Source organism: Euwallacea fornicatus, chromosome 17 (genome assembly GCF_040115645.1).
Source record: "Euwallacea fornicatus isolate EFF26 chromosome 17, ASM4011564v1, whole genome shotgun sequence".
NCBI classification, from domain to species: Eukaryota; Metazoa; Arthropoda; class Insecta; order Coleoptera; family Curculionidae; genus Euwallacea; species Euwallacea fornicatus.
The window spans coordinates 2,121,078-2,147,982 of record NC_089557.1 but is presented as its reverse complement, the minus strand read 5'-3'; the positions used below and the strand labels follow the sequence as shown (position 1 = coordinate 2,147,982).

The following is a 26,905-nucleotide window of genomic DNA, read 5'->3' as shown; positions in this document are numbered from 1 at the left end:
TAGTGCTTTAGAGACAATCCTTGTTAAAACCTATAAAGTTTTGTTATTATTAATGGTTTTTCGTAAAAAAGTTATTAGGCTCAATTTGCAAAAAATTCAAGGAAAATTGTAATTATTCCTGCTTAACTACCTAATGCGCTACGTTGCCATCTCATGCGATAAAATTCTCCCTTGTATCTCACAACACAACACGCCAACGTTAACCTTACTTTCTTCATATCAGTTTATTATTTATTTTCTAATATTTTTAATGTTTTTTTTCAGATATTTTAAACTTCATACATATATTTAAAAGCTTTGCCATACACAAAATTATTCGTTAAAGATAAAAAAATGTACATTTAGTAATAATTCACTCAATACTTCTCAGTGCGTCACTTCTTTTAAAAATTATGCAGGAAAATAATTTCCCTGATGGTAAGATTACTACCTTATTACTATCTAAGATCAAATGTAAATTTCTAACGCTCATTACTAATTTATAAAACCTTCAGCCTTCTCAAATGCCTCATTCTCTATGGACGTAGATGAGCCCATGGCTTCAATGGATAGCAAAGCCATGCAGATGATGGTGAATATGGTTTCAGCTACCACAAAAGGATATACTAATTAATTTATGTTCTTCAGAAAAAAATGGGTTATAAGCCAGGGTTAGGTTTGGGGAAGCAGAAACAGGGCATAACAGAATCCATACAAGTACCCACAAATTTGGGTAAAAGAGGCTTGGGCCTCAAACTTGAAAATTTTGTCTATTCTAATGAATCATGGGATTTATCTGAAGAATGTCTTTTGGTTGAAGAGAAGGTAGAATGGCTTGTTAACGAAGGTTTTAACGATTTTAGTACAAATATTCTTGATAATTGGGTGACTGAAGGGTGTCGAAATGAGGATGTTGTTGGTAACTCAACTTTCTGCGACCCTGAGGTTTTAAAACAAGTTTTCAAAGCCAAGGTTGGTCTATTTATATCATGAGTCTCATTTAGGTTTGAGGCAAAATTGTAATTTAAGGATATTTTTGATGAACTTGATGTAGTGGAGTTGAATCAGGCCAGGGCAAGGGCAAATGCCTTTGAGACAATTCGAAGTGTATTTTTCATGAACAGGGCAGCTCTGAAAATGGCTAATATTGATGCAGTTTGCAATTTCATGTTTACTTCCATAAAGGAGGATGTAAGAAAAAATTCTATTATAATTTTTTTATGATAAAATCACCATAGTTGATTCTCAAAAGAATTCTTTGTATTCCTTGATTATATGGAAAATGGATCGTAATAATTAACACAACATATGAATATTTATCTGCATTTTTAGGAGAACACTCCCATATATTTTGCAGATGTCTGTGCTGGGCCTGGAGGTTTCACCGAATATATTTTGTGGCGTAAAGGGTGGAGTTACAAAGGGTTTGGTCTCACTTTGAAGGACGAACATGACTTCCGAGGTTTTAAAATTTTTAACTCGTGTAACACTTTTTAATGATCAAGAATTGATTTCAGTTTCAGACTCCACTTGTGCATCACCAGTAACATTTCAAACACTTTATGGTGCTGATAATTCCGGGGATGTTTGCAATCCCGATAACTTAAAACACTTTTCTGAGCGAGTGTTTCATGAGACAAACGGAGGAGTACATTTTATGATGTCTGATGGTGTAAGTAGAGTTTTTTTTATATATTATATCAGTATAATATATGAATTTCCTTGTTTGCCATAGGGGTTTTGTGTAGATGGACAGGAAAACCTCCAAGAAATCCTCTCTAAACACATCTACACTTGTCAGTGTCTTCTGGCTTTAAATATTTTGAGGCCCAATGGTAATTTTGTAACCAAAACCTTTGACATTTTTACCCCATTTAGCGTAGGGCTTCTATACCTAATGTATCTCTGCTTTGAAAAAGGTAAGTCGTGATTTTCAAACCTCAATGCAGCTTATTCAAATTTCTATAGTCGCCATTATAAAACCTAATACATCCAGACCCGCGAACTCCGAAAGGTACTTTGTGTGCAGCAACTTGAAGGTGCATTCCCAGACGAATATCATAAGGCAGTACTTGTGGAAAGTCGCCATTAGATTGTGGGAAAACCGCACTTCACCTGATCGAGATATACTCGAAATAGTGCCTTTGCAAGTCCTGAAAGCGGACTGCAAATTTTTTAAGTACATTTTGCAGACTAACTCTAGGTAGTTCAGTTTATTCAACTTTGTGCGAGAGGAAGCTCTATAGCAATTTTTAGTATCGGAAAGAAGCAAATAATTGCTTTAAAAAAGTTGGCGCAGTTCTGCAGGAACCCGAATTTGGTGGAACCGCGGCAGGAAAATTTAAGGACGAAATGTCTGGAATATTGGAGGATCCCTGATGAAAAAAGGAGGCCAGTACAAGCGTTTAAAGTAGAAGATCTACTTAATGAAGTTGAAATCTCTTTCGGTAAGTATACAGGGTGTTGCATGATGCAGTATAGTCGTTCATATTACTAGAGGAAGTGGATTTTATCAAAATTTTGGAACTCATTTGTTAATAACTTTATACAGGAGGTTTTACATTTTTTTTTAGATTTGTTATACAAACAACCAAAATTTGTCTACTGCGATTATCTGGAGTCTCAACTTACAGATATTGATAATTGGTACTACGCCTACATAAACAGTTCCGACTATTACAGAAGGTTAAATTATTTCGCAGGTAAATTTCGCTAAATTTCCAAAAAAGAAATTTAAAAGTTAATTTTAGGAGTTGGATATTCTAAAGTTTACCGTCTTCAAAGTAAAAAATGGCTTCAAGTTAACCATCTAAAGCTAGTCAAAGGTACTCTTCTCTATGGCGAGTTAGTCAAAGAGAGTTATTACCACTTAAATAGCCGAGAATTAAAAACTCGATATAGTGTGCATGTAATTGATGCCATGTTTTTGGGTTCTTTGGATATCCGGAATTACACTTTCCCTGAGAGGTGAATTCTGGCTATGAATTTATATATTTCTAATACACTTATAATTTTTTCAGGTTAAAATTTATACATAAATATTGTAAATCTGTTAATAAAGAATCTCAGGAGAACTACTCAGTTCGAGTGCGTCCAAAGCCAATATACAAACTTATGGATATTTCTAATGATTATAATTTGTTTAATAATGAAGAATCGGGAAATGTCTGTATTAAGTTACCAGTAGTGGGATTTAACTGTGATAAAGAAGCATTTGAAGTAAATTCAATTTTGTTGTTAAGAGCCAAGAACAAACGCAGTGGTAAGTCCCTGTGAATAAATTTGTTCATTTTCCTTTCTAACATTGTTAAAGGTCAAATTGTGATACCCTGTACGGAGTTCGAACAACTGCGCAATCTGGTGGTAGATCGAAATCATGCAATAATATAAAACTTTGATTTGAATAAACCTTTGACTATTAAAGCGTGACGTGTGTTTCATTTAACCAAGGCCAAAACCAAACAGAAAATATATTTCAATAAAATAATTAAACAAACTGTTCTACGCATTGTAATAGGGCTATATCGGTAACTGTTATTTGTGAACATTCCATTCCATCGGGATCTAAGTAAGACGAACCAGTGGTATCGGCGCTTACATTTTTATTTTTTATTCTTTGTATGCTACTTTGACACTCTTGGATAAATCGATTTTTGTCCTAAAATTGCATGTATTGGCTGTATTGCTGGCTCTTACTTAAAGTCTGAAGTTAAAGAGCAACTTACAATGCTTTTAAAGCTTTCTTCCAAAATTTCCAAGGCTTCCTGTAAATGTTTATATTGGGAATATCTTGCAAAAACTGCGAAATGATCTGCTGTAGCGAATGAATGTGTTTCACACGAGTTTTTCATGACTAGATTACAGACAGAGACTATTTGTCCTTCGGCTGTTGTGTCCAAGACCAAAATGTTCTTGGGAGAGTCGTCTATTCTTATATTTAGTAATCTGCGATCATAATAGAATAAACAACACTAAGAACGTCAGCAAACATCTCTACTTACCTTTGGTTGCAATCGGCTAACCACACTTCCTGGCAATGCTCTTCAATCGTTTTTGATACAACAAACCCTGCAGTATCAAACTCGTTATTTAATGAAACATCTTTTCTTGAAAGTCCTTCGATCAAAGTAGCTTTTCTCAAAAACTTCTCAAATAATTTTTCAGAAACATTTTGGCGTTTAAATTGTGTGGATTGGCTTGCACTAAGACCCCATTTAAGACTAAAAGTAATCAGAGAGTCAATTCGATACATAAACTCAGCATATATTGTGTTTGATTTGGAAAAATATATTACAAACATGCTAAAAATGTAAATGTGTTAGATGTTTGGAGCCTAGCAAAGTCATTGGAATGCTAAAGGGCCTATAAGAACCCAACAACGCATTAGTAAATAACTCGGTGCGATCGTTTTTTACACATTTTATACGTTATCATTTACCTGCAGGATGCATTAAATATAGTAAGACCAAAGCCTTCCTTCAACTCCTGAAAATGTGCCTCTGAGGGTCTCCATATGTGAAAGTCGTACTGCTTATCTGATACTCTATGTGCGTCGACAAATTTAATTTTTAATAAAGAACTCACATTTCGCGAATGAGTATTGCTGTGGTTTGCAGTGGACGATTTATTAATAGTGTAATTGTATAATATTTTCTTTTGAGCACTTGATAATATGTCCTAAAAAGATCCAATTCTGAGTATATTCGTGAAGGTTTCTCGATTGTACTGACGAAACCTGTAAACTCTCAGGGTCATGGCTCCTTTGTATAATGTCGTATAAAACCGCTGCATCCTTGACATCTTTAATATCAGCCTCTCCCTCAACTCCTATAGAACGAGTAATTTTCTCACTGTAAAACTGCTGCTCCCTGCGTTCTTCCGCCTTCTTGTTCCTCCAAACTAATTCCCACAATTACCCGTTAAACATCGTCATAGCGGAAAAAATACCGTTTTTATCCCTGCATTTCTCTAAATATTTGACTGGGTAAACTCTAACTATAAAGCACTTGATGCAACCGATTTTGCCACCCTCTAGATGAACACTATCTAAAGGCACCATGAAGGGACCTGACAGTCTTTGACTGCCCAATTTGCACCACCATAAAGCCCTTCTAGTACAGTTGAAATTTATTTGCAGATGAATTAGGTCAGTGGCTTCCAAAGGATAGCAGCCCTCGCAATTTTTCAATTCCGCCCCGTATATCATCAGTTTGGTGCCAATTTTTATTTTTCCTTTAGCAATTTGTTGACATAGAGGCGAATCTATTACTGTTCGAATAGGGTACCAGCCGTCAGTTAATTCCAACTCATAGTTATTGACTTTCTGAGAAAGCGTGGGAATAATCAAAGTGACTTGAGTGAATGCTTATTTTATTACCTTTATCACTTTAGAAACACAGAGGATCATTCGTCTTTGAGAACAATCATCTTTTTCAAATATCCTTCTTAGAATCGGCCTCTTCGCATTGTCAATTTCTAAGTCATACCTATGAAAACATTATATTTGGTCTTGAAATCGTTTACACACCACAACCTCGAGAAAGATTCAACAGAAGAAACTTATGAGATACCTGTATTTTAATTGCTGCATGACATTTTCCACACACAGACACCTTTCAAATTTGTCTTCAAATGCTCTCTCATAACTCGCCAGCTTCCAAATTATCCACTTATAATGATTTTGAAACCAGCCTTTAGGAACCAAATGGGAATCGACTGAATCGAGTGACTTAAAGCTATGCTCGATCTCGGAAACACCTATTCTACAGTCTTTATTAGGAACCACTATAGCTCCATCTTGGGTAACTATATGAGATTTACTAAAAAAATTATTTAATTATTGTTTAGTTTTGCTTGTTAGCCTAACAAACCTATTATCACAATCGTAAAAGTGCACCAAATGTGAATTTTGAGGATTTATCTCAAAAAGGCAATTGTTTTCACTAGGATTTGTTCCAGGAAAAGCACCTTGCACATAATCATGTAGAGACAATCTCTGAGGCATTGCTTTTGCCTTAAATAATACCCCTTGCAGCACTCTAAGTAGATCAGGTTTGAAAAAATTTGCTGGAATAGCACTACAGCCAATGCTTACCTAGACTGTCCTTTCACAGAGTAATGCACCATAGCCCTTTGATTCATTAATATTGTCTCCCTCTCTTGTACAATTCTTAATTTCTCTTCTAAAACTCGTCTTTGGTTTGCCAATTCATCCAACCATCCTTTTACATCACCAACAGATGGTTTATTTAAGCTGAATCTGTCATTTGTCCCCTGCAAAGTTCTATCCATGGAAAAAGAACTTGAGGCCTCAAAACTAACATTTCTGCCACTTGTTCCAAAGTTATGAATGGGAGTTAAATCACAATTCTTTGACTTCTCCCTATGAAATTTCACTGGCGTGGATGTGTAGTTTTGTTTAGATTCCAAATCTTCAAACATAAGCTTAGCCCTTTTCAGCCCAGTTTCTGAGATTTGTATTGAAGGGGAGAATGCATGGCCCAATCTCTTTATACCTCTTGAAGTTCCTTGTGAAGGAATACTAGAGTTGAAATGTACTTCAGACAATTTTTGTTTTTGGTTTTGTTTAATTATATCACTTATGATGTTCATTTTAATCAGAGGAGCTTTAACATTCTTATGGGATAAGATTATTTTGAATTCTTGTTCAATAACATTAGTAACCTCATCAAGAATTGTCTGAGTTTTGATGGCACTTTCTTTCTCTTCAGATGAGAAGCCTTTGAAGTTTTCATCAGAAGACTTGACAGGTTTTGAGGGACTTTTGATGGGTGTCTTAAAAGGGCTCTTGAACTTTGTAAAACCTTTAGAAAGTGTTTGTTTGCATTTAGATAATGTAAATCCTTGGATTCCTATAAGTTTCCTATAACTTATTATATCTTTTAAGAAAAATATTAGTATGACCTTACCTACCAAATTTAAGTCATCAAAATTTTCATCTTCAAAAATATTTTTAAAAGGTTTTTTGACTTGGGAGCTTGTGAAGTTTAGGGCTTTCTTGAATTGTGTTGTATTCAAATTTTCTGTCAGAGAATTGCAGTTATTTAATTTACATTCTGGAAATGATAATCCGGGTGCAGATTGATTTTTGAGCTGATTTAGTTTTAATTTGTCAAAACTTTCTTCTGCTAATTTGTTTTCAATTGGTTTTTGAAGAAAATTTCCAGGTTTTGATGGTTTATTATCAAAGCTTAATTTATTAATTAGCTCATTATTCGAAGCAGATTGAAAACCCCCAAAATGTTCAATATTTAAATCATCAAAATTCTCACCATCAAAAATGTTCTTTTTTTGAACTTTTTGCAGGATTGGGGGCTGAAACTTGTTAATTTCCTGGTTTGGTTTAAAGACTTTAGAATTATTTCCCTCTAGGGGAGCACTAGGGAATACAGATGGACTTATTGGATCTTGGAGCAAAGTTTGTTGATATGATGATTTGAAGCCCATTTCCTGACTACAATTTATTTGATTTATTTTCTGATTTGGTCGTTTTGGTTCACAAAGTGAAAACTTAGAGGTTTCCTTTTTATCTAAATTGGTATATTTATTTAAATTACTTGAAGCAGATTGGAAACCATTAAATCCTTCCAACACTAAATCATTAAAATTTTCACCATCAAATAAATTGTTCTTGGGGAGCTTTGGAGGTGTGGAAAGGTGCTTCAATTTTGTAATTGGTTTGGAAATTTCTGCTGACTTAAATTGTGAGAGTTTCTCATCCTTATTGTTAGGTTGAGTAAATGGTGGCTCAGATTTTTTAACTGTCACATTATTAAGGTGTAAATAATTAAATTTCTTCTCTCGAACTTCAACCACTTTGCCTGGATTCAGTATATCATCAAACAGTTTTGTTGATTCTCCTATTTGTTCTTTGGTGCATGTAAAGGTTCTGCCTGTGCATGTTTGAAAGCTACTCATAACAGCATTGGAGGCATCAAGTGGCTCCAAATAAGTAGCAACTTCAGAGCTGTGTTTTTGAAAATCTTCATTTACAGCTTTGTTTATTTCAATAAGTTTCGCTTGTTTAGCAAATTGGTTTTCAGCAGGTATGGACATTTGAAGGCTAATGGAGTTTATAATTTTGTTCCTTTCAAGTTCTAAAGCATCTAGCTTTTTAATTCTTTCAAATATATTGTTATTTTCAGTTATTCCGGCGGGTTCTTCAGCATTGTCTGGTAATAATTGAAAGTCTATCTCATTTAAACTGCCAAGGGTATCATTTAATTCACTATCAGCTAGAGACATATAACTGTCAATGGATGTTTCAGACCTGAAAACCTCATCCAACTTCTGGTTTACTTTTTTTTTTCCCCTTTTTTGCTTCCTCCTATTTTGAAGTAGTTTTTTAATTGATTCTCCGGATCCTAACACAGGTGATAGGGGCAATCTATCCTCCGGTGATAAAACCTTAAGGTGTTCTTGTGAGGAGGAGACGGAATTGTCCATAGTGTATGGAACTGTATGCAAGACATACAATTACTTGTTCATAGTAGGGACATTTGGTTTCAAACCAAGACGTATTTGAAATTTAAAACGATAATGGTTATTAAATTGAAATAAAACTTTGAGGTTTGAGGTTATGTGTTATGTGACGTCATGTCGATGTCATGTTGCTACTTATTTGCCTTGAAAGTTTAGGAGCATTAATTGTTATGCTATCTCACTCTAGAATGTAGCATTTAAAAGGATGCAAGAAGCATCGCCTTTCCAACTGTTCCAAGCTGTATAACTTGTTGCCTATGCGTCCCTAAGAAGATTTGAATATTTGAATAACCAACTGCGCATTCGCATTGAGGAACAATTTGTCGCGTGTTAAATCTCTTTTTGAATGAAAACCGTAAACACGCGGAGTACTCGAGCCGAAGGCCCAAACGGAAGCACGTTTGTTTATCTGCCTCTTCGTTCGGTTTCAGTTTACAACCTCTTGCGGAGCGTAAACGTGGGGCGACTTATTATTCCCGGTTAATGCTCTGTTTGTTGCGCGTTAACATACTGTGGAATCTAAGACAAATTCATCTGAATTGGGCAGAACTTGCGATAAAACTGTGCGTTTTTTTCATGTTTTCCGTGAACTCAGAGCCGATCAGATGATGTGCGAACAGCCACTTGCCGGTAACAAACCTCTGGACGATTTTATGGACGTTGGACATTTTAAAAGTAATTACGCGCGAAGCCTAGTAGTTAACACGCAGTTTAAACACTCGAAAAACAAACAGGCTTCTGAGAAAATCGCGCAAACAACGCCTGCAGAAAAAACAGAGTTTTTAAACTGTGAGAGTCTCACTTTGCACACCATTCAAAAGCAGGATCATCCAGTAAAGTACAGAAAGGTGAGTTTCACTTTTATTGTGGTTATTTTCAACCCAAAAGACTGTTAATGATGGCGGTATAAAGGTGAATGATAAAATTTTCAAATTTGAGGCGCAATGTGCGCGAAATACGTTTAGTATTTCGCGCGATACGAAGTCGTTTTAGTTAAAATGCCGAAAAAATTACTTTTTTTGCGGTTTAACGTAAGATTTAAACAAAAAGAACGTTTCGGTTCTTTGAAACATCATCAACTTATACGTGTCTCATGGCCACCGCATTGGATCATTGGATTTTGCCCAATCTGAGTTTACGTGGGGTTGACTCACTAAGGACCGATTTTTCGAAATCCAGTTGCACAGCGACAGGTGTCAATTAGCAACTAACTGACAGTTGGCGTGTTTTTCAAATCAAAGTTAACGCTTAACTAATAGTTGAAGTAAGAGCAGCGATCGGAAGAACCAGCATTAGATAAAACATATTTGAATAACTATTTCTCAATTCAGGTACGTACAGTCCCTGTTAGGTGATTAGTGCGGGAAAGTATATGTCAATATCATTCTTTTAGCGCAACTCAACCTCTGACAGTATATTATTGGACGAGCATTTAACTCCTCAATTCTCCCGAGGGGATGACGCTTATTATGTGCGAGTACAACACTATACTTTGTCCATGGCTAAACCTGCGTACTTTCCGCAAATTGTCTGGGCGGGTGCGTTAGACATTTTTTGTTTCTGTCACGAGGAAAATCTTCAAAAGGCACCTGGTCTGGTGTTCTGGAGGCCGGGTAGTGTGGCATTCACCGAAGCGCCCGTCCGCCGAAACCCTCAGGAGGAAATCGCATTCTCTAACTGGGGAACTGTCCCAAAAGATGCGTCAGACCTAATCTAAGTCCTCAAGTCGTACTTTTTAGTTTGGCGCCTGTGCCTAAATGTGCAAACGGCCTCTGCAGGTTTCTAAAATTATTCAGTCTGCCGCAAGATTTTTCAGCACTTTGAGAGATAAATCAGTGATATCCGGCGGGAGCTTCTTAGCATCCTGCTTCCGAGACCTCTCTGATGATGATGGCGTTTTCAACTCGTGAAGATCTTCAAGATTTGATATCCCCATCGTTTAATTTTATTCGTATCACACACGGGGCTTCTTTATTGTTCTAAAAGAATTTCACACCTCTCATGACACGGCAAAGGTTATTAAACTTCTCAAATGACATAACAAACGCTTTAAAATAAACTCTTCGAAGATTTTTAACGACACTTAACAAACGCGCTCTCCTGACGTAATTGCGGATAATTAAGACATAAATTCAGTGTTAGTTTCGCATGTTAATATGTGAGACCCGAAAATATCCTATATTGCGTCCGTATGAAATTAAGGAAATTTGCTCAACATCCAATAAATAATGCTTAAGTACAAAGAAGAAAAGCAGGAGCTTTCACTTCCCATCGTAATGCCAAAGTTTGAGAAAATTTCGCGAAAGTGCCCATGTCGGGGGACCATTGTTATTTTGGACTAATTAGCAATGTTTGCTAATTTTTCGCCGCAGGAACGAGCGGATTTGTCACACGGTGTATTTTTTTTTATTGCATTTGAATACGCACCATTGTTACACTTATTTGCATTGGTGGAACTGGAAAATGTAACCTGCCTCTTTATGCCCACTGCACAGCGTGTACTGTGGCGATTAGGAGGAAATTGCACCAATTTTTTTGCGTCCATGCATGGTTGAGTGCGGTTCTACGCCACTGCCATGTAAGGGCCCACGTCGGGACGGCAAGGTCAGAAAACATCTGGCGGCTGTGTGAGAAAAAGCCCTTTCGGGATTTACTTCGTTGAATTTTAAAGTGGCGAATTCCGGTTAAGTGGAGCGAAATGTCTGAAACGGACGCTGAAGTTGTGGTTTTAACACCGTTCAACGTTTTAGCCTCAGCGAAATTTGAAGTAGAATTTCTAATGGGTGATCGATAAAAAAAATCTCGCAGTTGGTGGTGAATCGTAAACTTGGGGAATTGATTGGGCCATCTACAGCTTCATCATCAAACATCTGACCGACAAAGCGATGAAGCATTTACATATTTAGATTGATACCATCATCATCATCATCAAACTTGGTTTTTGATAATTCGGCAATTGAAAACTCTATTGTGGTCATATCGAGATGTTTAGGTGGTCGACAAGCCAAGAGATAAATTATACATTGATTTTTTCAGAATAGCGAGTGTAGTAAATCGTACTTTATCGCACGCACTCGGGAAAGAGTTGAAGCCATGGGCATTTTCACACAAAAGACCTCAACCTTGCAAATGGCGCACATCGGTTATTTACCAATTCAACGACAACGTGGACTTTTTAAATCTAATCAACAAAAGTCCTTCCACGTACGGTTTTTTTACCGGAAACGGGCGTTTTTCCACCTGAGAGCTTGCGTCGCTGGTTTTCCGCCTCTCTCTCACACTCAGGTGCCGCCCCACTTAAGCCAACTTTATCCTCCTTTATCTCCCAGTCGTTTTACGGACAGTAGAAACGGATAAAGGGATAATAATTCAAAGGACGCTCAACTGATTTTACTACGGGAGAGTTTTAGCAATTTAGGGACGAGAAGAGGAAAAATTGCGGAGAATCGCTTGGCCTGTTACCATGCGTATAGAAACATTTTCCTCCATTTTTACATCAAGTTTAGGACCATAAGAGAGATACTGAAGTTAAAATCTGCCGACTTTCAACCCGTCTCCGATCTTCTTCGAGATCTGGCGCAGGGGGCCCGTGGCATTGGACTCAATTTGAATCAATGGACCCTCAGTTTATTGCTTATGAATCACTTCATGGCTAAACCGAAATATAAGTAAATCGCTTTGAAAGCCGACCTCCAGGTCGAACAGTTGGCACGTTATTGTGTTCGGGGTTGGTTTCGTTGTCCTAGACTTGGGACCATACGGGTCAATGGGGACCCGAAAATTCTTTACCATTTGGTTCACTAGAATTTCGCCTTTAAATTACGGATTTCCCATGAAGTCTCGATAAAAGAACGTTGCCCGGAATTTACTGTAAAAACCTTCGACGCAAAGACTACAAAGTTAGTCACCGGAATCAAAAACCATGGTTCCGGTAGACGGGGCGGCCATAACATTATACGTTCGTTAAAGCGGTTTTTTGTTTGTATCATTGCCGTCCGTTATTTCGGCACTACCACACCTACAGTATTGGCCAAAGGTGGATGACCAAATATAAGATATTTAATTCGTAATAATTCATGCTATAAATCCTGGATCATTCTCAAATAGCCAATTGAATGCCTGACTGAAAATGCAACGAAATAGTACACCTTTTTTCAGATATTGATAAAATACGTGAAAACATGGACATAGTCCTGGCCAAAAATATATCAACAAAAACCTCTAAGATTTTTTGATATTGAAATGTTTCTTCTTAAGAGTATCGCTTTGGTAGATACGGCAATAGTGAAAAGTGAGTTTAATTTAAAAAAATGCTGCGCGGAGTTAACATTTCCGAAGGTCTTAAACTACGTGTGTTAACTGTTGGAGTCTTCAGGAAAGGTCCTCTGACCCCAAGTATTATTTTGTACGTGGGTACCGCCACGGAAATTAGTACGATCGCCTAGGAAAAACACCACCGTCAACTTCAACAATCGTCTCTGTTAAGATCACAGTGATTATCTTTCATGTGTAACCTGGACACGAAAACAAATTAAGACTGAGTTAGGAAGAAAACGTAGATAACTACCTTTCAGCTTCAGTCCCAAATTATTCTCCTTCTTGGGAAAACTCTGGAGAGGAAACGACCAGGGTTCGGCATATGCCTTCTTTGTTCTGACTGACTAATCAGAACACTGATTAGTTGGTTCCCATGAATTTGGGGTTGTGGTCTAAATGATTTAAATGCGAACTTGCGAAAAGGTTCTTACGGTTGACATTTTAACACTCGACTCTGCGAAGGGCATGGTCAATCTAACCTTATGAATTCTAATCTCTTAGTCCCCTAATATACATGGTGTTTCTGAATGGATAATTAAAAAATTTTATCCTGAGGCAAATTTACGAAGAAAAATTCATATGAAGACATATTCAAAAACGCTTGTGCTTCGATCTACAGGGTATAAAAAAAAACACTTTTTTTGTTGTTTTTTTTTAAATTAATTGTATATTTTTTTAAATCAAAACTTGCTGAAAATTTGTACATATCGTGTGCCAATTGCTTCCTATCAACGGAAATTTTCGGACTTCGATTTCATATTCGGACCGATGCGGATTGGTGCGTCTTGAGCTCTCATTTATCACACATTTTAGTTTCTATAAATATCTCGAATCTTCTAGACGAATTTCTGAAATTCGCATAAGTCTTCTCACTCTTTGGTTTTGTTATTATTTACTGCTTTACTTAATATGTTAGTGTTTTAACCTTATAGCAACCGCGGAAAATCCGTGCTCTCGGTTTTCACTTCAATCTCCATTACGAACCCTTCATAGGGGTAGTTCGCAGTATCCGCATTAACCTGTCTCAAGTATCGTTAACCCCATTGCCTCCCAATAGTATTCATCAACGATTTTATACATAGATTATAATTTAGTGGCTGATTTAGTTAATTAAATAACTAATTATTATTAAGTCCCCTGCGGGGCTTCGCAGTCCTCAAACCGCCAAAATTACATAACCATTATGTTATTAGACAAAAAGCCCAGGTGCATTACCGTGATTCAGACATTGCACAACTGTCGTTTCCCAATGGGTTCAGGTTGTGACGTAATAACTGCCCAAAATAAAACTTATTAAGTCTGAATCTTTTTTTTCCTCATCTCTTTGCACCTATTCAAGCTGTTCATGTGTCGATAGCACTATAAATAGTTAAATAGCTCACCTTGAAATCCACTTTACAAACGAAACCGCTTAGTTTTCTCCTGGAAATAGCAGGGCCGGAGACGTTTGCTCCACTATAGTCACCCCATTCGCATCATTCGATCAATTCATCCAACACCAACGTTTGCTCCTCTGCACGCCATTTCTGGAAATAATCAGGTGATTGATTTGTACGTAGAATATTTCGCTTATTGATGATAACAAAGGAATTAAAGTTTCAATTCATGGTTCGTTGATACATGGCCTTGAAGTGTGCGATAACCTTCCTCATCAGAGTGGCAATCTCATTAAGATCAGATTTTTGAAAATTTTTGTAACCCTGCCAGAAACATAATTATCATGGAAATGATTAATTTTGGCGTTTCCATTGAAATTAGCTTGCTGGCAAGGATCCCAGAAGTTCGCAAACTTTATTATTTTTAATTAATGTTTTTTTCTATTTTTTGAATCTTCATCACTCGTTTAATCTTCACTTTTCAGACAGGAGTCTTAATGCTCATTTGACGGGTAGATACTAAGTGGTACGTTAAATTCCCCGTATAGTGAGTTGATACGTGTTATCATCCGAATTCAAAGGGCGGCGTTAACCTCAACAATTGGAGCTTGATGGTGAACTAAAAAAAAGTCAGCTAAACCTCTCGATGGATGTAAATTCACCTGATAGTTTGGGTCGTTGGTGAAAAATTTGGCATTTTTCGAATGGTGCCCGACTACGCCGCTGTTTCTTCACTAATGCGGATGATCTATCCGGTTCATGGAATATTTTAATTATTTTTTCTGCGGACGTATATATTTACATTAAATTTAATGCACTTTCACTACGCTACTGACTTCTACGCAATCAAGATGCAATTCTATTTGCAAACTCACAACATCCTTCGGGTTGTCTTCCTTAACTTTCATTGCTGTAAGGGATCTCCTTCGGAAGTAATAATTTTTGGATATTATTCATTTATAGAAGAGGTTCGTATTTTTCGCGTACTTCAGTGTTGCCTAAGTACGCCACTGTTTATGGAAAAAATACTTATTTGTCATACATTGATTTAATAATTACTATTTGTTTAGGGCGTCTCCGTCGTCAAAATGTGATTATCTCGAAAACGATTAAAAGTCGAAAATACGATTTTCTATCTTTTAAATATTTCCATGTTGCCATTATTTCCGAATACAGTTGGTAACGTTGCACTCGGCCAATTACCTGGAAATCATATCTTCTATTAATTGGAGACTTATTTCAATCGAAGATTTTCTATAGGTATTAAAGTTAAATCAGGCGTTAAAATCTTTAATTGAATTGTATTTGATATAAATTTTATTATAGATCTAGATAACAAATGCTTTTTGTTTAATAATTGATACCACTAAGGCTTAAGTTAAATCAATTTTTACCAAATCATCATATTGTGTAAAATAGCCTCTTAAGATTCAAGAGTTTCCATTGCACTTTGTATTTCTTTATCTAAGATCTTCACATTCTAGGGCAAATTTACAAAATTAGGAAAACACCTTAAATAATTACAGATATTTCAAGTGGTCTCCTTCTTAACTGATTTACACAAGTCAAAACCAATTTCGCTTTACCGCCTCTTGGATTAACCATTTGGTCTTCTCGATTTGTCTAGGGTTGGGTTTACTTATAATATTTGCCACGTCCTCGGGCTTAGAATCCGTCTTGCTAGAATCCATTCCGGACGTGCCCTTCTCCATCAAAATCATCTGCACGTGCCCCAAAGAATGAGCCAGTTCCGCAGTTTTTGCAGCGTGATTTACTTCTTCAATGAAACTGTCGAAAGTGAAAGCACTGGTCTCAACTTTGAGCTGCTTCAGGTTCTTGATGAACTCCTCGTAGTAGAACTTGAGAAACAGGTCGAAGCGGGTCTTTATAGCTTCGAAGCTCACCGAGGTCAACAAGAAAAATATCACGTCCGCTGCAGGGCTCGCTATCATGGGCACCTGCATGTCCAGGATGATGTTCTTTGAGTTTTTACCTCCGGTGACCATAATGTTGTTGCACCAAAAGTCCAGATGGATTACCGAGATCCAGGGCTCGCGCAGCTCCCTTTGCTTGAAGGGAAACGACTCTTTGATCGTTCTTGTGATCTGGTCCATGTAGGGCTGGATCTCGGGGACGGAAGCGAAAAACGACAGCAGCCCTTTGTCTATCTGCTCTTTACTTGGGCCTTCGGCACCTCCGAATTTGGGACAATAGGGCGCCACTTTGGTGTCAAAAAGGGCGGGGTATTTGAGGCGCATCGCCAAGGGAACAGCATGGAAGGTTGCCAGGTCTTTGAGGATGCTGAAAGTGGTGGATGCGTCGAAGCCGACGTGGCGGTCGATGTTGTAGAAACCTACAGAATACTTATTAGAATTCCAGGTGGTCAGTTCAGTCACTTTACGCGCCTCTTTGTTTCAGATTTTCGGTGAGTATCACCCCATCTAAATCGACAGTATCACTTCGAGGATCTAGACTAATTCTGGCTCCGTAGAATTCCTGAAAAAAATCCATGTCTCTGTCCAATCCGCGATCTTTGGCAAATTTTCTTAGGGTGGGTATGACCGTGGTATACCAGGCGATTTCGGCCTTGAAGGTTTCCTTGATATTGAATAACTCTTGAGTAATTTGGTTGGTAGGAGTGCACTTCGCCACTGCGTGGTGTTCTTCCGTCCGTCGTCCCTTCCTGACCTAAACACAATTGCATAATCCACTCTCGGGCTAACCTCATTGTTGTGATTAATAAAAAGAAGCACCTACTTTGAAATCTACTTTGTACATAACGCTCCCGTAATTCTCTCCAGGAGGGAGCAGGGATTGGGCGTGTTGTTCCAGAACTTCTCCCCCAATGCTCTCCTTGATGAGGTCATCCAATTTCTCAATTTTGTCTCTATTGGCCATGTTGGTTAAACTCAAAGGGGGTACCGTAGACTTAAAACTCCTCACTCTCGACGGATCGCTGGCTATTTCTACGTGCAGCCGAGGATAATGACCGCGTTATTATGGTTCTTTTGTAATTTCTCGGATATCACTTGTTACGTTTTGTGATAAGGTGCATTTTGATAATCGGCAGTAGCACTAACAATAACTGGCAAAATGGTTTTGTTAGATTGTCACAGTATTAATGTTCGCAATATTAATCTGCTATCCTTGATTTTCATCTTATTATGTAACTATCATAGCGTGATTGTCGTAGATCAATATACTGGGTGTTCCCGGAACAATAGCACAATTGAGTATTGGGCGCCCTAGTGTAAAAAAATATAGCTGCACTCGAAAGTTTTCGTTTTCAATCTAGAGGCTGTGAAAGTATCTTTTTTGATTCAGTAAAATAACGACTGAACTGTTTTTTTTTACAGTATCACTGATACTCTGAACTCTTCTGCATGAAAAAGGCATTCTGCGAAAGCCCGTATCTCTGACCGCGGCACCGAAGACGCGTTTGTACCATTGTTTCTGGGAAACCCGGTATATTAACACGGTTTCTCAGAAGTGCGAAACAGCAGGGCGAATGCAACGTTGCCAAAACAGGCCGAAAATCAGTAATGACGTTATGCTGCTTCGGAATGTTGGTTGTAGGCAACTGTGGCCACCATGTAAAAAAACAAGGCGAAAGGCGATCAAAGTACCTCGAAATCGGTGATTATGATATCTGAATTAGCAGTGACGATTCATCAAGTCAAGGTTCATACACACCAATATAGTGGCGATACGACGCAGCAAATATCAAATGAAAGCGGCTAAAACGTTTTAGCTTCAGCCAAAAGTTCTGCGATAGTTTTATTACATCATTAGTCGCCGCGGACCAACATGCAGTCTATTCTTCGAAGAGGGCAATATTTGCATAAGCAGGTACCTGAAGGAAATGGCAAACAGTAACCCTTGGAACCTTCACGGCATGCTATTGCTTGAGCCCTCAGAGACTCATAAAACGCCACGCTTTTTAACGAAACAGAACGTCGGATATGAAAACGATAAAAATTACATCGGAAGATTGATACAAATCTACTTGACACGACCAAACAAGATTCTGGAGACTTAAAATGAAAAAAAAAGTGAATTTTCACAAAGTGTATTTTTTAGCATGCGGAGCCTATCTTCGCTGCGGCCGAACCGCCTATTTGGACTTTATAGTTCAAAACCACCTTCGTACTTAGTTCACTTTACACTGAAACACTCTTTTTCTGAAAAGTGCTGAGAAGGGGGGCGGAGAACTTACTGGAAATTAACAAAAAATATTTGACAAAAAAAAATATCGCTGAGGAGTGAGAGAGCACGCGCGACTCCTGAAGGGAGCTAAGACACACTTGCCGAAGTTCGTTTGTTGTCCGAGGTCGCAGTGGTTCGAGTCGCCACCGCGTCTGCGCTCTAAAACGCGGTCACGACGCAGTTGAGGTCAGACGTGGCCTGACGAATTCGACCACCGGTCCGCGGTCGATCTATTGAAAAGATTGTTGACGAAGAACGAGTTTTCACAGAGAGACTGACCGAAACCGTGATTTATCCCCAATTTACAGGAAAAACTTAAGCCTCCCGTCGAAGGAAAATAAGCAAATTTTTTCACGAGCTGATTCGCCGTATTCGTTTACCCGCTAGCACGCTACAGTGAGATGTACCAATATTTCTGGGACACCCTGTACGCATTGGGAAATTTCAGTTGTCGCTAAAAGGAAAAGTATAGCTAATTTCGTCATGCACCACGCAACGTTACAATGACGAAGTCTGGTCCATGTTATTGTGGTCTATAATCATAATCTGTCCTATTCCGCTTGGAGATGTCTCATTTAACTCGGACGAAACCCCAATTCGCCATGACATTTATAAGTGTTGAACAGCTAAAATTACCACAATAAGAGGGTTTTAGTGCCAAGAATTTAAAATCGCGAACACTAATTTCGCAATTGCGTGTTGTGCCTCTTTTGCTGAAAGAATCGCTTCTCGGCATGTTCGATGATGGGCCGGCTCGCGTTTTTCACATTTTTGGCCGTTTATTTTGGGCAAGAGCCAAACAAATTTAGCAAACGCAGTGGGAGAAAAAACGAACATTCTCTCTCAATATAAAAAAAAAACATAAATAAAAAACATGTTAACGTTCAATGCCTTGCGATCCTCCTCCGGAGAGGAGATCGGATTCCTTCGCATAGGACTACGCAGACATACCTGCTAGTTTACTCGTTGCAGCGTGGGACTAAGATATGGGGAGCACTGCGTTTTGCGCAAAAAATGCTACGAACTCGAATTTAAAGATGGCCCCATCAGATAATCCTCCGTTCTGTGTGCAACTTCGTATTGTTAGGCAGATTTCGTATTTCCTTCCCAGATAACGAGATTTATGTAAATAGTTTATCTTATCTCGGGAGGATAATCTGCTCGAATTAATCCTCGCCCATTTACCAAAGGCAATTAGAGGTAAATGCATCTCTTCGTAACGGTGACTGCTGGTTCTGAGACTTGAGGCCTTGTCCTGGTTTCCTGATGGTCATAGATGAAAATTTGCACTTTGATTGATCTCGCGTACAGCACGGTACTCTGAATTGTCAAGCCCAGGCGCGTATACGGCGCAAGCAGCAACTGAGACAATCGGCTGTTAAGCCCGGAATAATGGGCTATTATTACGGACAAGTACAATAATATCGTGAAAAAACCATGAGTCTTATATGCAAATTGTGAGGAAGTTACTAAAATAACACGTTAGGTTACTTCTTGGGTTCTTATTGTACGGGTATGTTGCGCATTCATCGTCGAACGGATACTACAAACGGATGTTAAGACAAAGAAACACGATGGTATCAGACGTGAACTGCAAGAAAATTTCCTTACATAATTGACCTTTCTTCACGCTTTGCCGTTTTTTGCTCACTCCGGGGGTCTTGCGATTTTTGCCAAATTTGTGAGCAGATTCTGCCGCGGTTTCTGGACGTCTATAAATACCGCTTCCCCGGCGTTTGGGCCCAACAGCTTCCATTAAAACCTTGTTGACTTTAAATCATGAATATTGACAATTATTAATTAATACCCGGACATTCCGAGGATCTAAACTTAAAGCTTTCGCCGTCTGTAAATAGATAGGCAATCTTCGAGCGTTCGTTCACAATATAGGCCCGATTTCAAAATAGCTCCGTTCATTTATCTTTCGAAAAAATTCTTCGCGTTCACTAGAAAATGTCAATGCCGCAATAGCTTTTAAACTCAATTGCGAACAGTTTTACTGCCCATTATATTCAACCATGAGTTGCAAAACAGGCGCAAATTTATCTCACAGATAGAAGGATAAGGGAAAAGTTTCAAAAACCATCATAAATTGCCGCAATTAGGTACCGTTTACGCGTCGGGTCTGTCGTCGAAAATCCACACAAAACTGATGGCATTGTTCTCATTATGTCGTTTGTACAGGTGTATGACTTCAAATAAGTCACCTAACAGGAAGTCGTCTCTGCGGGACTCTTTAGATAATGACCACCAAGAAGCGCAACGTCTTGGCCAACAGTTCGCCCTCAAATCGCTTGAAAGTCCATAAATGGAAATTGGGCCAATTTAAGATCGGTGGCTGGTTGTTATGCAAAATGTGACATTGGTGGCTACTTACTTATTCGTGAGCACACGTTACTTACGATGTAATGACGGCGCCTACAATATGTTATTGCGACCGCACGATGGCTGAAAAGGTACATCTGCTCCTTCATTCTAATTTTAAAACAATGCCGAGCCCTCCCGAGATGAGCGCGGAATGTTAAAGGGTCTTCTGTGCCAGTGCCGTGGACGCCGTCACTGCTTTAATCAACCGGAAACTGGGAATAATAATCAGGAGTGATCGGTTTGCTGAGATATCAACAAAATCGGGCGAACTCGGGACGATGGGAAATCAGAAAAATTCTGTCACTATTGCGGCCGCCCCTTGGGGTGGCGGTCGTTCGCGGAACGCCCCATAGATTGAATTTTATTCTTAGGACCTTTGGGTTCCGTCGGGCATCTTCTTCAGTCTCCACGAAGCACTCTCGCGATTGCGTCGTGGAACAACTTTGTCTTTGGCCTTTCTTTCACCTTTTTTGCCCTGCGTGGCGTTTTCAATTAGGCAACAATCGATCGAATCCCAACGCCAGTCTAGGCATTTGTGTTCAACGGACATCGCTAGTGCGCCCGAACAAACGCCGTGCCTGTGAACGAACAGTGGCGCGAAAACAAGGGGGGTCAAAGCAATCTGCCGTTGACCACCAGAGAGCCGTGCGCGCCGCAACAATGCGCCCTATGGGATTGATTGAAATGGGTGTCCCACAGAGTGCCGAGGTTGATGAATGCGTTGGGATTCAGTAAATTATAAAATTGAAGACATCACGAAGGAAATGTGGGAAAAAGGCGACCCAAAAGCAGCGCTCCTCGACGTCGCTGATGACAGTTTTTGCGTGGATTGATTGAGAGGCCGGTCAGCGTCTGCATGTATACTGCGTGAAATACAAAAGAGAGCACCCCGTAAACATGGTTTTGTTCAAATTTTTACGCCCAAAACAAATGCTTGATTGAACAATTGAACGAATTCAATGATTAAAAACCAAAAGAAAAAAATACTGTATCGGTCCTTCGCGATGTCTCATGAGTTCCTCTACACGTCCAGGCATGGATCGAATGAGGTGATTGACATCCTCTTGGGGATCTCATTCCAGCCCAACTGGACAGCATGGTGTAACGTAGCTAGGGTTTTTGAGGAATGGGGTAAATTAAACAAACTTCTACCTACAATATCCCATAGATGTTCAATCGGTGAAAGATCTGGAGATCGAGGTGGCCAAGGTAGCAGATTGATTGCATTTCGTTGAAAGAACTCGGATAAGGGACGCGATGAGGTTTTAGGACTTCTTGGATGTCCGTTGGGCTGTCATACTGCCTCCGATGAAAAGTAAAGGCGACATGCTACCACATGCAATAGCACCCCGAACCATTGCCCTAACAGTCCGATGGACATGCCTCTGTATTGTAAACTGAGGATTCCGTCTTTCACCGCTTCTTCTTCTTATTCATGCTCGGCCATCATGATGCCCAAACAGAATTTGGATTCGTCACCAAACACGATATTGTCCCATTCCAGATTTCGATGTACCCCTTCTCTGTACCAATGCAGTCGATTTTGACCATGACTTAAGGTGAGGGTTAACGCAAAATGGGGACGGTGGGAAATCAGTCCGAAACATCTTATCCGGCGATAAATGGTTCCAACCCCAATGGGCCTTCGATACCCAGCGAACCACCGATCCGCCAGCGTCCTCCACGAGACGGATCAATCTCTTATGGGTATAATTCGAAGGCGGCGATCTTGGCGTTCTGTAGTTCTTCGGGATCGTCCAGTATCTCTTCTTCTGGCTGTTTGTTCTTCTCGGAACTATGCCTGGCAACATCTTACTATAGTGTTTACACTACGGTTCAATCTAGTGACGATTTCCCTAAATGATCGACCAAATTTTCGTAGACCGACCATTCGACCTCTCTCAAACTGATTCAATCGACGAAAATTTCTCTGCGTTCTGCGTCTGGGCATATTTGATTAATCGAAAAGCACTTTCTAAACCCACTAAACCAATAAATGGTATTATGCAGTGATACTGTTGATGTTTTATTGCAAATTTTATAGTGAAAAAAGACTAAAGTTCCTGATAACACATAAATCGATTCATAAATATGGCTGAGAATTTAATCGTTTTTTGTGTTCCCATGTACAAACGTGCATACCAAAGATTATTTAAATAAAACCATTTTCACGGAGTGTTCTCTTATCTGTGCCCCGCAGCATATTAGAAATCAAATTCGAAGTTCGAGATGCCATCCCCTGCCCCTTTTGAGCAATTTTGAGCAATTTCCATTCAATTGACTCCTATTTGACGAGATGAAGTGGCCCCATCACGCGCTCTTAATGACGTGTCTTCCTGTCCATTTCCTAGTTCTGAAGGTAGTCAATACAATAAATACACATTACCCGACAAATGTATTTGCTATTAACTAATTAAAGCTGAATTATGTAACGCACAAATAGAAATCCCGTTCTCTTTTAAGAGCAAGCTGTTAAATGCCAAAGCGATCGCTATTTATTACGGTTATTGTATTATCTAATACATTTTGCCATAATTTATTAATATTTTTGCCTGCAAGGTCTGATTCGTCCCGTGTGCGTATGGAGACCATAAACATAAATTTAATCCTCGGATGCAGAAAATATGCAGATTATTATGCAAGTGTAGAAATTATTATCTCCCGACTATCCGTTAGCTTTCAGACGTTCATTAAGGCAAAACGTTTGTTTTATTGCTGTTTCTCGGGTAATTTATTACGTATTCCTTGCTGAACTACATGAATCATAAATTCGCGTATTTTGTGCCCAAAGAATTTATCTCTTTCTTTCGAATTGCTCCTTGGGAACATCCGCGAATTTCACAGTAACAATGATAATTAGCCATCGGTAGCAATAATTTTCAGCACAACAATCCGCACTCTCCCTTGGAGACTATCGACTTTTTCCTATTGTATGCTAAGTATAAAGCTTCCAGGAGACAAACGGCTTCGGGGTTCTACGACTTTGAAGCACCGGTCTCAAATTAATTTTAGTTTTTAGCCAGACACTAATGAACTCACTTGTCAAAACTGAAATACCTTGAAGGCTTCATCCTGCTCTTTTTAGCATTCCCGCGCGCATACCTAGTTTATCTGACACATTTCATCAAACGAGCTTGTACTTTGCGTACTTTTAATTCGTCAGTGAAGGTATTTTAACTCTCTAAGTTACTGCAAAATGCGCTATAAATCAACTTGGTTAGAGGCAATTTTACGATTTCACGCAAGTTTTGCTTCATTACTGTAATAATCCAGTACTACTCGGTATTATACCATCTCGCACTGTCACCATAATAACAGAAACAAGTCGAATCTACCGAGGAAATAATTAGATGCTCTTTGTCGCAGTTATTGTGACGTGTATGTAATACCGTGCCAATTACTTCCATTAGGAAATGTTTTGATTCCTTAATAACGGGACTTCATTTTAGAATTGTTATGGCTTTGGATGTCTTGGATTTATGCATGGTTTCCGTAATCTTACAACACCTTAAATGAACAAATCAACGGGCTGACTTGAAATCTGAACGCGAGCCGGCTTGTGTGTTGGGTGCACCCTTCTATTGGGGCGGAAGATGTCGTTATTCCCTCGGTACTTTACCGAAAATTCCAAACCCACCCCGAAACTGGGCGTTAAAGTCTTCTCAACCCCCCACGAGTCGCGCGTGTATCAGAGAGATGCGTGCGTTACGTTTCTTTTTTTCTTTTTTTTTTTTTTTTAAATTCTCCGAGTTCGTTTTTTTCATTTTTGCAGTATTCCTTCACTAACCTCGACCGAAAACGTATATGAAATAACGAGCCAATGCGAATGCGATTTTTTTTTTGTTTTTGGCCATAAATTCGCCCAAGTGTTGAGTCATTCGTCTGAGATATACCGGGCGATCCTCCTTGTTTTACTCATAAACGCATTTGAACCATTTTAATTTTGGCCATTTACGAGAACAGTTTTAAGTCATTTTACTGTGTTCGCTCCCGGTGTCCGCCACGCATTCTGGCGAGAATATGATGTGGTACGTCACAAAGCGGTTGTTGTCCTTTTATCTTTTTGAACGTTTTTGATAGTTCACATTTACGGTGATTGCAATACACCATTTACCGTAAAGGGTGGAGGGTTTGCTTATCAATTCGGCTTGCAGGTGCGAGGAAAATACAGGGTCTATGAGCGTGGGAAGAATGCGGAATGTTGTTTGTTAGTTCTTTTTAATGTAAACATATCCTTCCGGCGGGCGCCTGCAATGCAGAGGAAGGGAGGAGGGGGTAAAATCCCCTGTGTTTGAAAAAACACGCAAAGATGCCCTGTGTCTGCCTGAATATCGTATCGACGAATCCTCATAATTTTTTTAACCTGTATACCTGTAATAATATGCGTATTTTCGTTTTTTCTCTTATTAATCCAATGTATCTTTATATATCAATGGATATGTTATATGACATGTTTTTTGTTATATATTTAAAACATTTGATTTCATTTCAATGTAACGAATTTACCATGCATCTCTTGTGTGTATCTTACAGATACAGTTGGCCTAATGGAGGGTTAACAGAAAACGTTATATTAACTTCCGCGTGTTGATGCGAATTGCTAATAAAAATAGGCGGAGTCGCTTTCATTTTGGGGAATACCCGCAGATATTTTCCTAGCAGCACAGATTTTCCCCGGCGAATTTACCCTTGACTGTAGTTTCCCCTATACAGGGTGTTTCCTAAGTACTTCGCGTAATTTCGGAAGCGTGTCCTGCCGTTGAAATAAAGGTAATTTTGTTATATAAACTATATCTCAAAAATGCTCCGTTACGGAAATACAGGGAGTGAAAGTTTCATTAGAAAATTACGCGGCAAACGTGGTACGTCAGTGTGCTTTTCAACATTTTTTTATTTTTTAATTGTTTTTTCGATTCGAAAGGTAAAAAGGCCTTTTGATGGTTCTCCGTAGGATGCACCGTTTTCGATAAAAAAAGACATTGTAGTGCGCCGTAATGTAATAATTACCATACATGAAGGAACGGCGAGCCATTTTAATTTATTTTTATTGTTTAACGACTAATAGCAATTATAAAAATAATTATTTGTGACACAGAGCCAAAGCAAAAGTTGAAAATGACCACCTTTTGAAAAAATGCACGATTCCAGTCGTCTCATCATTGATTGTCTCACTCCGTCAACAACTCCTAAAGTATTTCTTATGGCATCGCAACTTTTAATTATTAGATTTTTTACGTTATTTTCATCTCATACAGGTGTCTTATACACGAGTGACTCGAGGAGGCCCCGTGAATAAAAATTTGAAAAAATCATATCCGGACTTCGAGCTGGCCAAGCTTGGGCACCCCACGTCCAATCCAGCGATTAGGAAAAGAGTTGTTGAGGCACTGACAAGCACACACAGAAGACCTTTTTCCTTCTATATAGAAAAAAACAATTAAAAAAGAAAAAATATATTAAAAAAGGGCACTGGGGTACCAAATTTACCACGTAATTTTTAAATAAAATTTTCACACTCTGTATTTCCGTAACAAAGCATTTTTGGGAAACAATTTATATAACAAAATTACTTTTACTTTAGAGACAGAATACGCTCTTGAAGTTACGTACCGCATCTAGGAAACACTCTGTATACGTATTTGCCTCCACTCTGGTTTTATTCGTACCTTCTTCAGTGACGAGGTTTGCTCGGTTCCATCCGATTTCCTCCGCTCCTTCCTTGGAGCGTCCATGAACACGCACTTGAAATGCAAATTCCATGTACCTGTGGTTATGGGTTTGAGTCGTCGGGCTCCGCCCTCAATGGAGAGCACTTAAACACCCTCAGCTTCTCGGGGAGTCAGTTCGCCAGGAGTTAATTTTATGCGGAGAAATTCACTATAGTATTGGTGAAGAAGCGCTTCAGGTTAATTCAGGCCAAGGCTAAGGGCAAGTAGTTCAAGGTACTGACAACTTTATCTGGAGGGAAAGTGTCAGGGACAGCCGAAGCAGATGTTGAAATAGTTGCCTGGTTTTACAGTGCTATTTATTTCGTTGTTTTTTTTTTTCAAATGAACCATAAATAAAGTCAGCCAAGAGGCGTGTTATGTATTTGTGAAGATGGTGTGGGTGGTGCTTTTCAACATTCATTACCTACGTAAAAACTCTATTGAAACTTT

At 38.9% G+C, this 26,905-nt stretch overlaps 4 protein-coding genes and 1 long non-coding RNA gene across 6 annotated transcripts in view; 2 read left to right on the top strand and 3 right to left on the bottom strand.

The window, feature by feature from the left end:
* Positions 1-47: 47 nt before the first annotated feature.
* Cmtr1 (Cap methyltransferase 1) lies at positions 48-3,406 on the top strand. Its single transcript, XM_066292380.1, has 13 exons — positions 48-417; positions 495-571; positions 628-951; positions 1,009-1,170; positions 1,312-1,441; positions 1,497-1,651; positions 1,715-1,898; positions 1,948-2,182; positions 2,236-2,426; positions 2,553-2,681; positions 2,730-2,946; positions 3,000-3,241; positions 3,293-3,406. Exons 1-13 carry the CDS (start codon positions 393-395, stop codon positions 3,367-3,369), a joined length of 2,148 nt encoding a protein of 715 aa, XP_066148477.1. The 5' UTR covers positions 48-392; the 3' UTR covers positions 3,370-3,406.
* Positions 3,407-3,435: 29 nt separating this feature from the next.
* Positions 3,436-8,720, bottom strand: LOC136344684 (breast cancer type 2 susceptibility protein homolog). Of its 2 annotated transcripts, XM_066292360.1 has the most exons (11): positions 6,909-8,720; positions 6,074-6,851; positions 5,850-6,017; positions 5,550-5,798; positions 5,357-5,465; positions 4,927-5,302; positions 4,715-4,878; positions 4,418-4,656; positions 3,981-4,199; positions 3,705-3,924; positions 3,436-3,637 (listed from the first exon to the last, which is right to left on the bottom strand). In XM_066292360.1, exons 1-11 carry the CDS (start codon positions 8,443-8,445, stop codon positions 3,467-3,469), a joined length of 4,230 nt encoding a protein of 1,409 aa, XP_066148457.1. In that variant the 5' UTR covers positions 8,446-8,720; the 3' UTR covers positions 3,436-3,466. The 2 variants fall into 2 exon arrangements, with proteins under 2 accessions (XP_066148457.1, XP_066148459.1); XM_066292362.1 differs by lacking the exons at positions 3,436-3,637; positions 3,705-3,924; positions 3,981-4,199 and having other exon boundaries at positions 4,424-4,656; positions 4,710-4,878.
* Positions 8,721-8,848: 128 nt separating this feature from the next.
* LOC136344694 (uncharacterized) overlaps positions 8,849-26,905 on the top strand; it is a 32,357-nt gene continuing 14,300 nt past the window's right edge. Inside the window, exon 1 of the mRNA XM_066292386.1 lies at positions 8,849-9,329. Coding sequence (XP_066148483.1) covers positions 9,087-9,329 — 243 coding nt within the window. The 5' untranslated portion in view covers positions 8,849-9,086. The remainder of the gene's footprint in view (positions 9,330-26,905) is intronic.
* Positions 13,492-26,905, bottom strand: part of LOC136344707 (uncharacterized) — a 41,333-nt gene continuing 27,919 nt past the window's right edge. The window contains exon 3 of the long non-coding RNA XR_010732992.1: positions 13,492-14,324. This is a non-coding gene — a long non-coding RNA (uncharacterized lncRNA). The remainder of the gene's footprint in view (positions 14,325-26,905) is intronic.
* On the bottom strand, positions 15,456-18,449 carry LOC136344698 (uncharacterized). Its single transcript, XM_066292392.1, has 3 exons — positions 16,932-18,449; positions 16,580-16,862; positions 15,456-16,527 (listed from the first exon to the last, which is right to left on the bottom strand). The coding sequence occupies exons 1-3, from the start codon at positions 17,070-17,072 to the stop codon at positions 15,740-15,742; spliced, it is 1,212 nt and encodes a 403-aa protein (XP_066148489.1). The 5' UTR covers positions 17,073-18,449; the 3' UTR covers positions 15,456-15,739.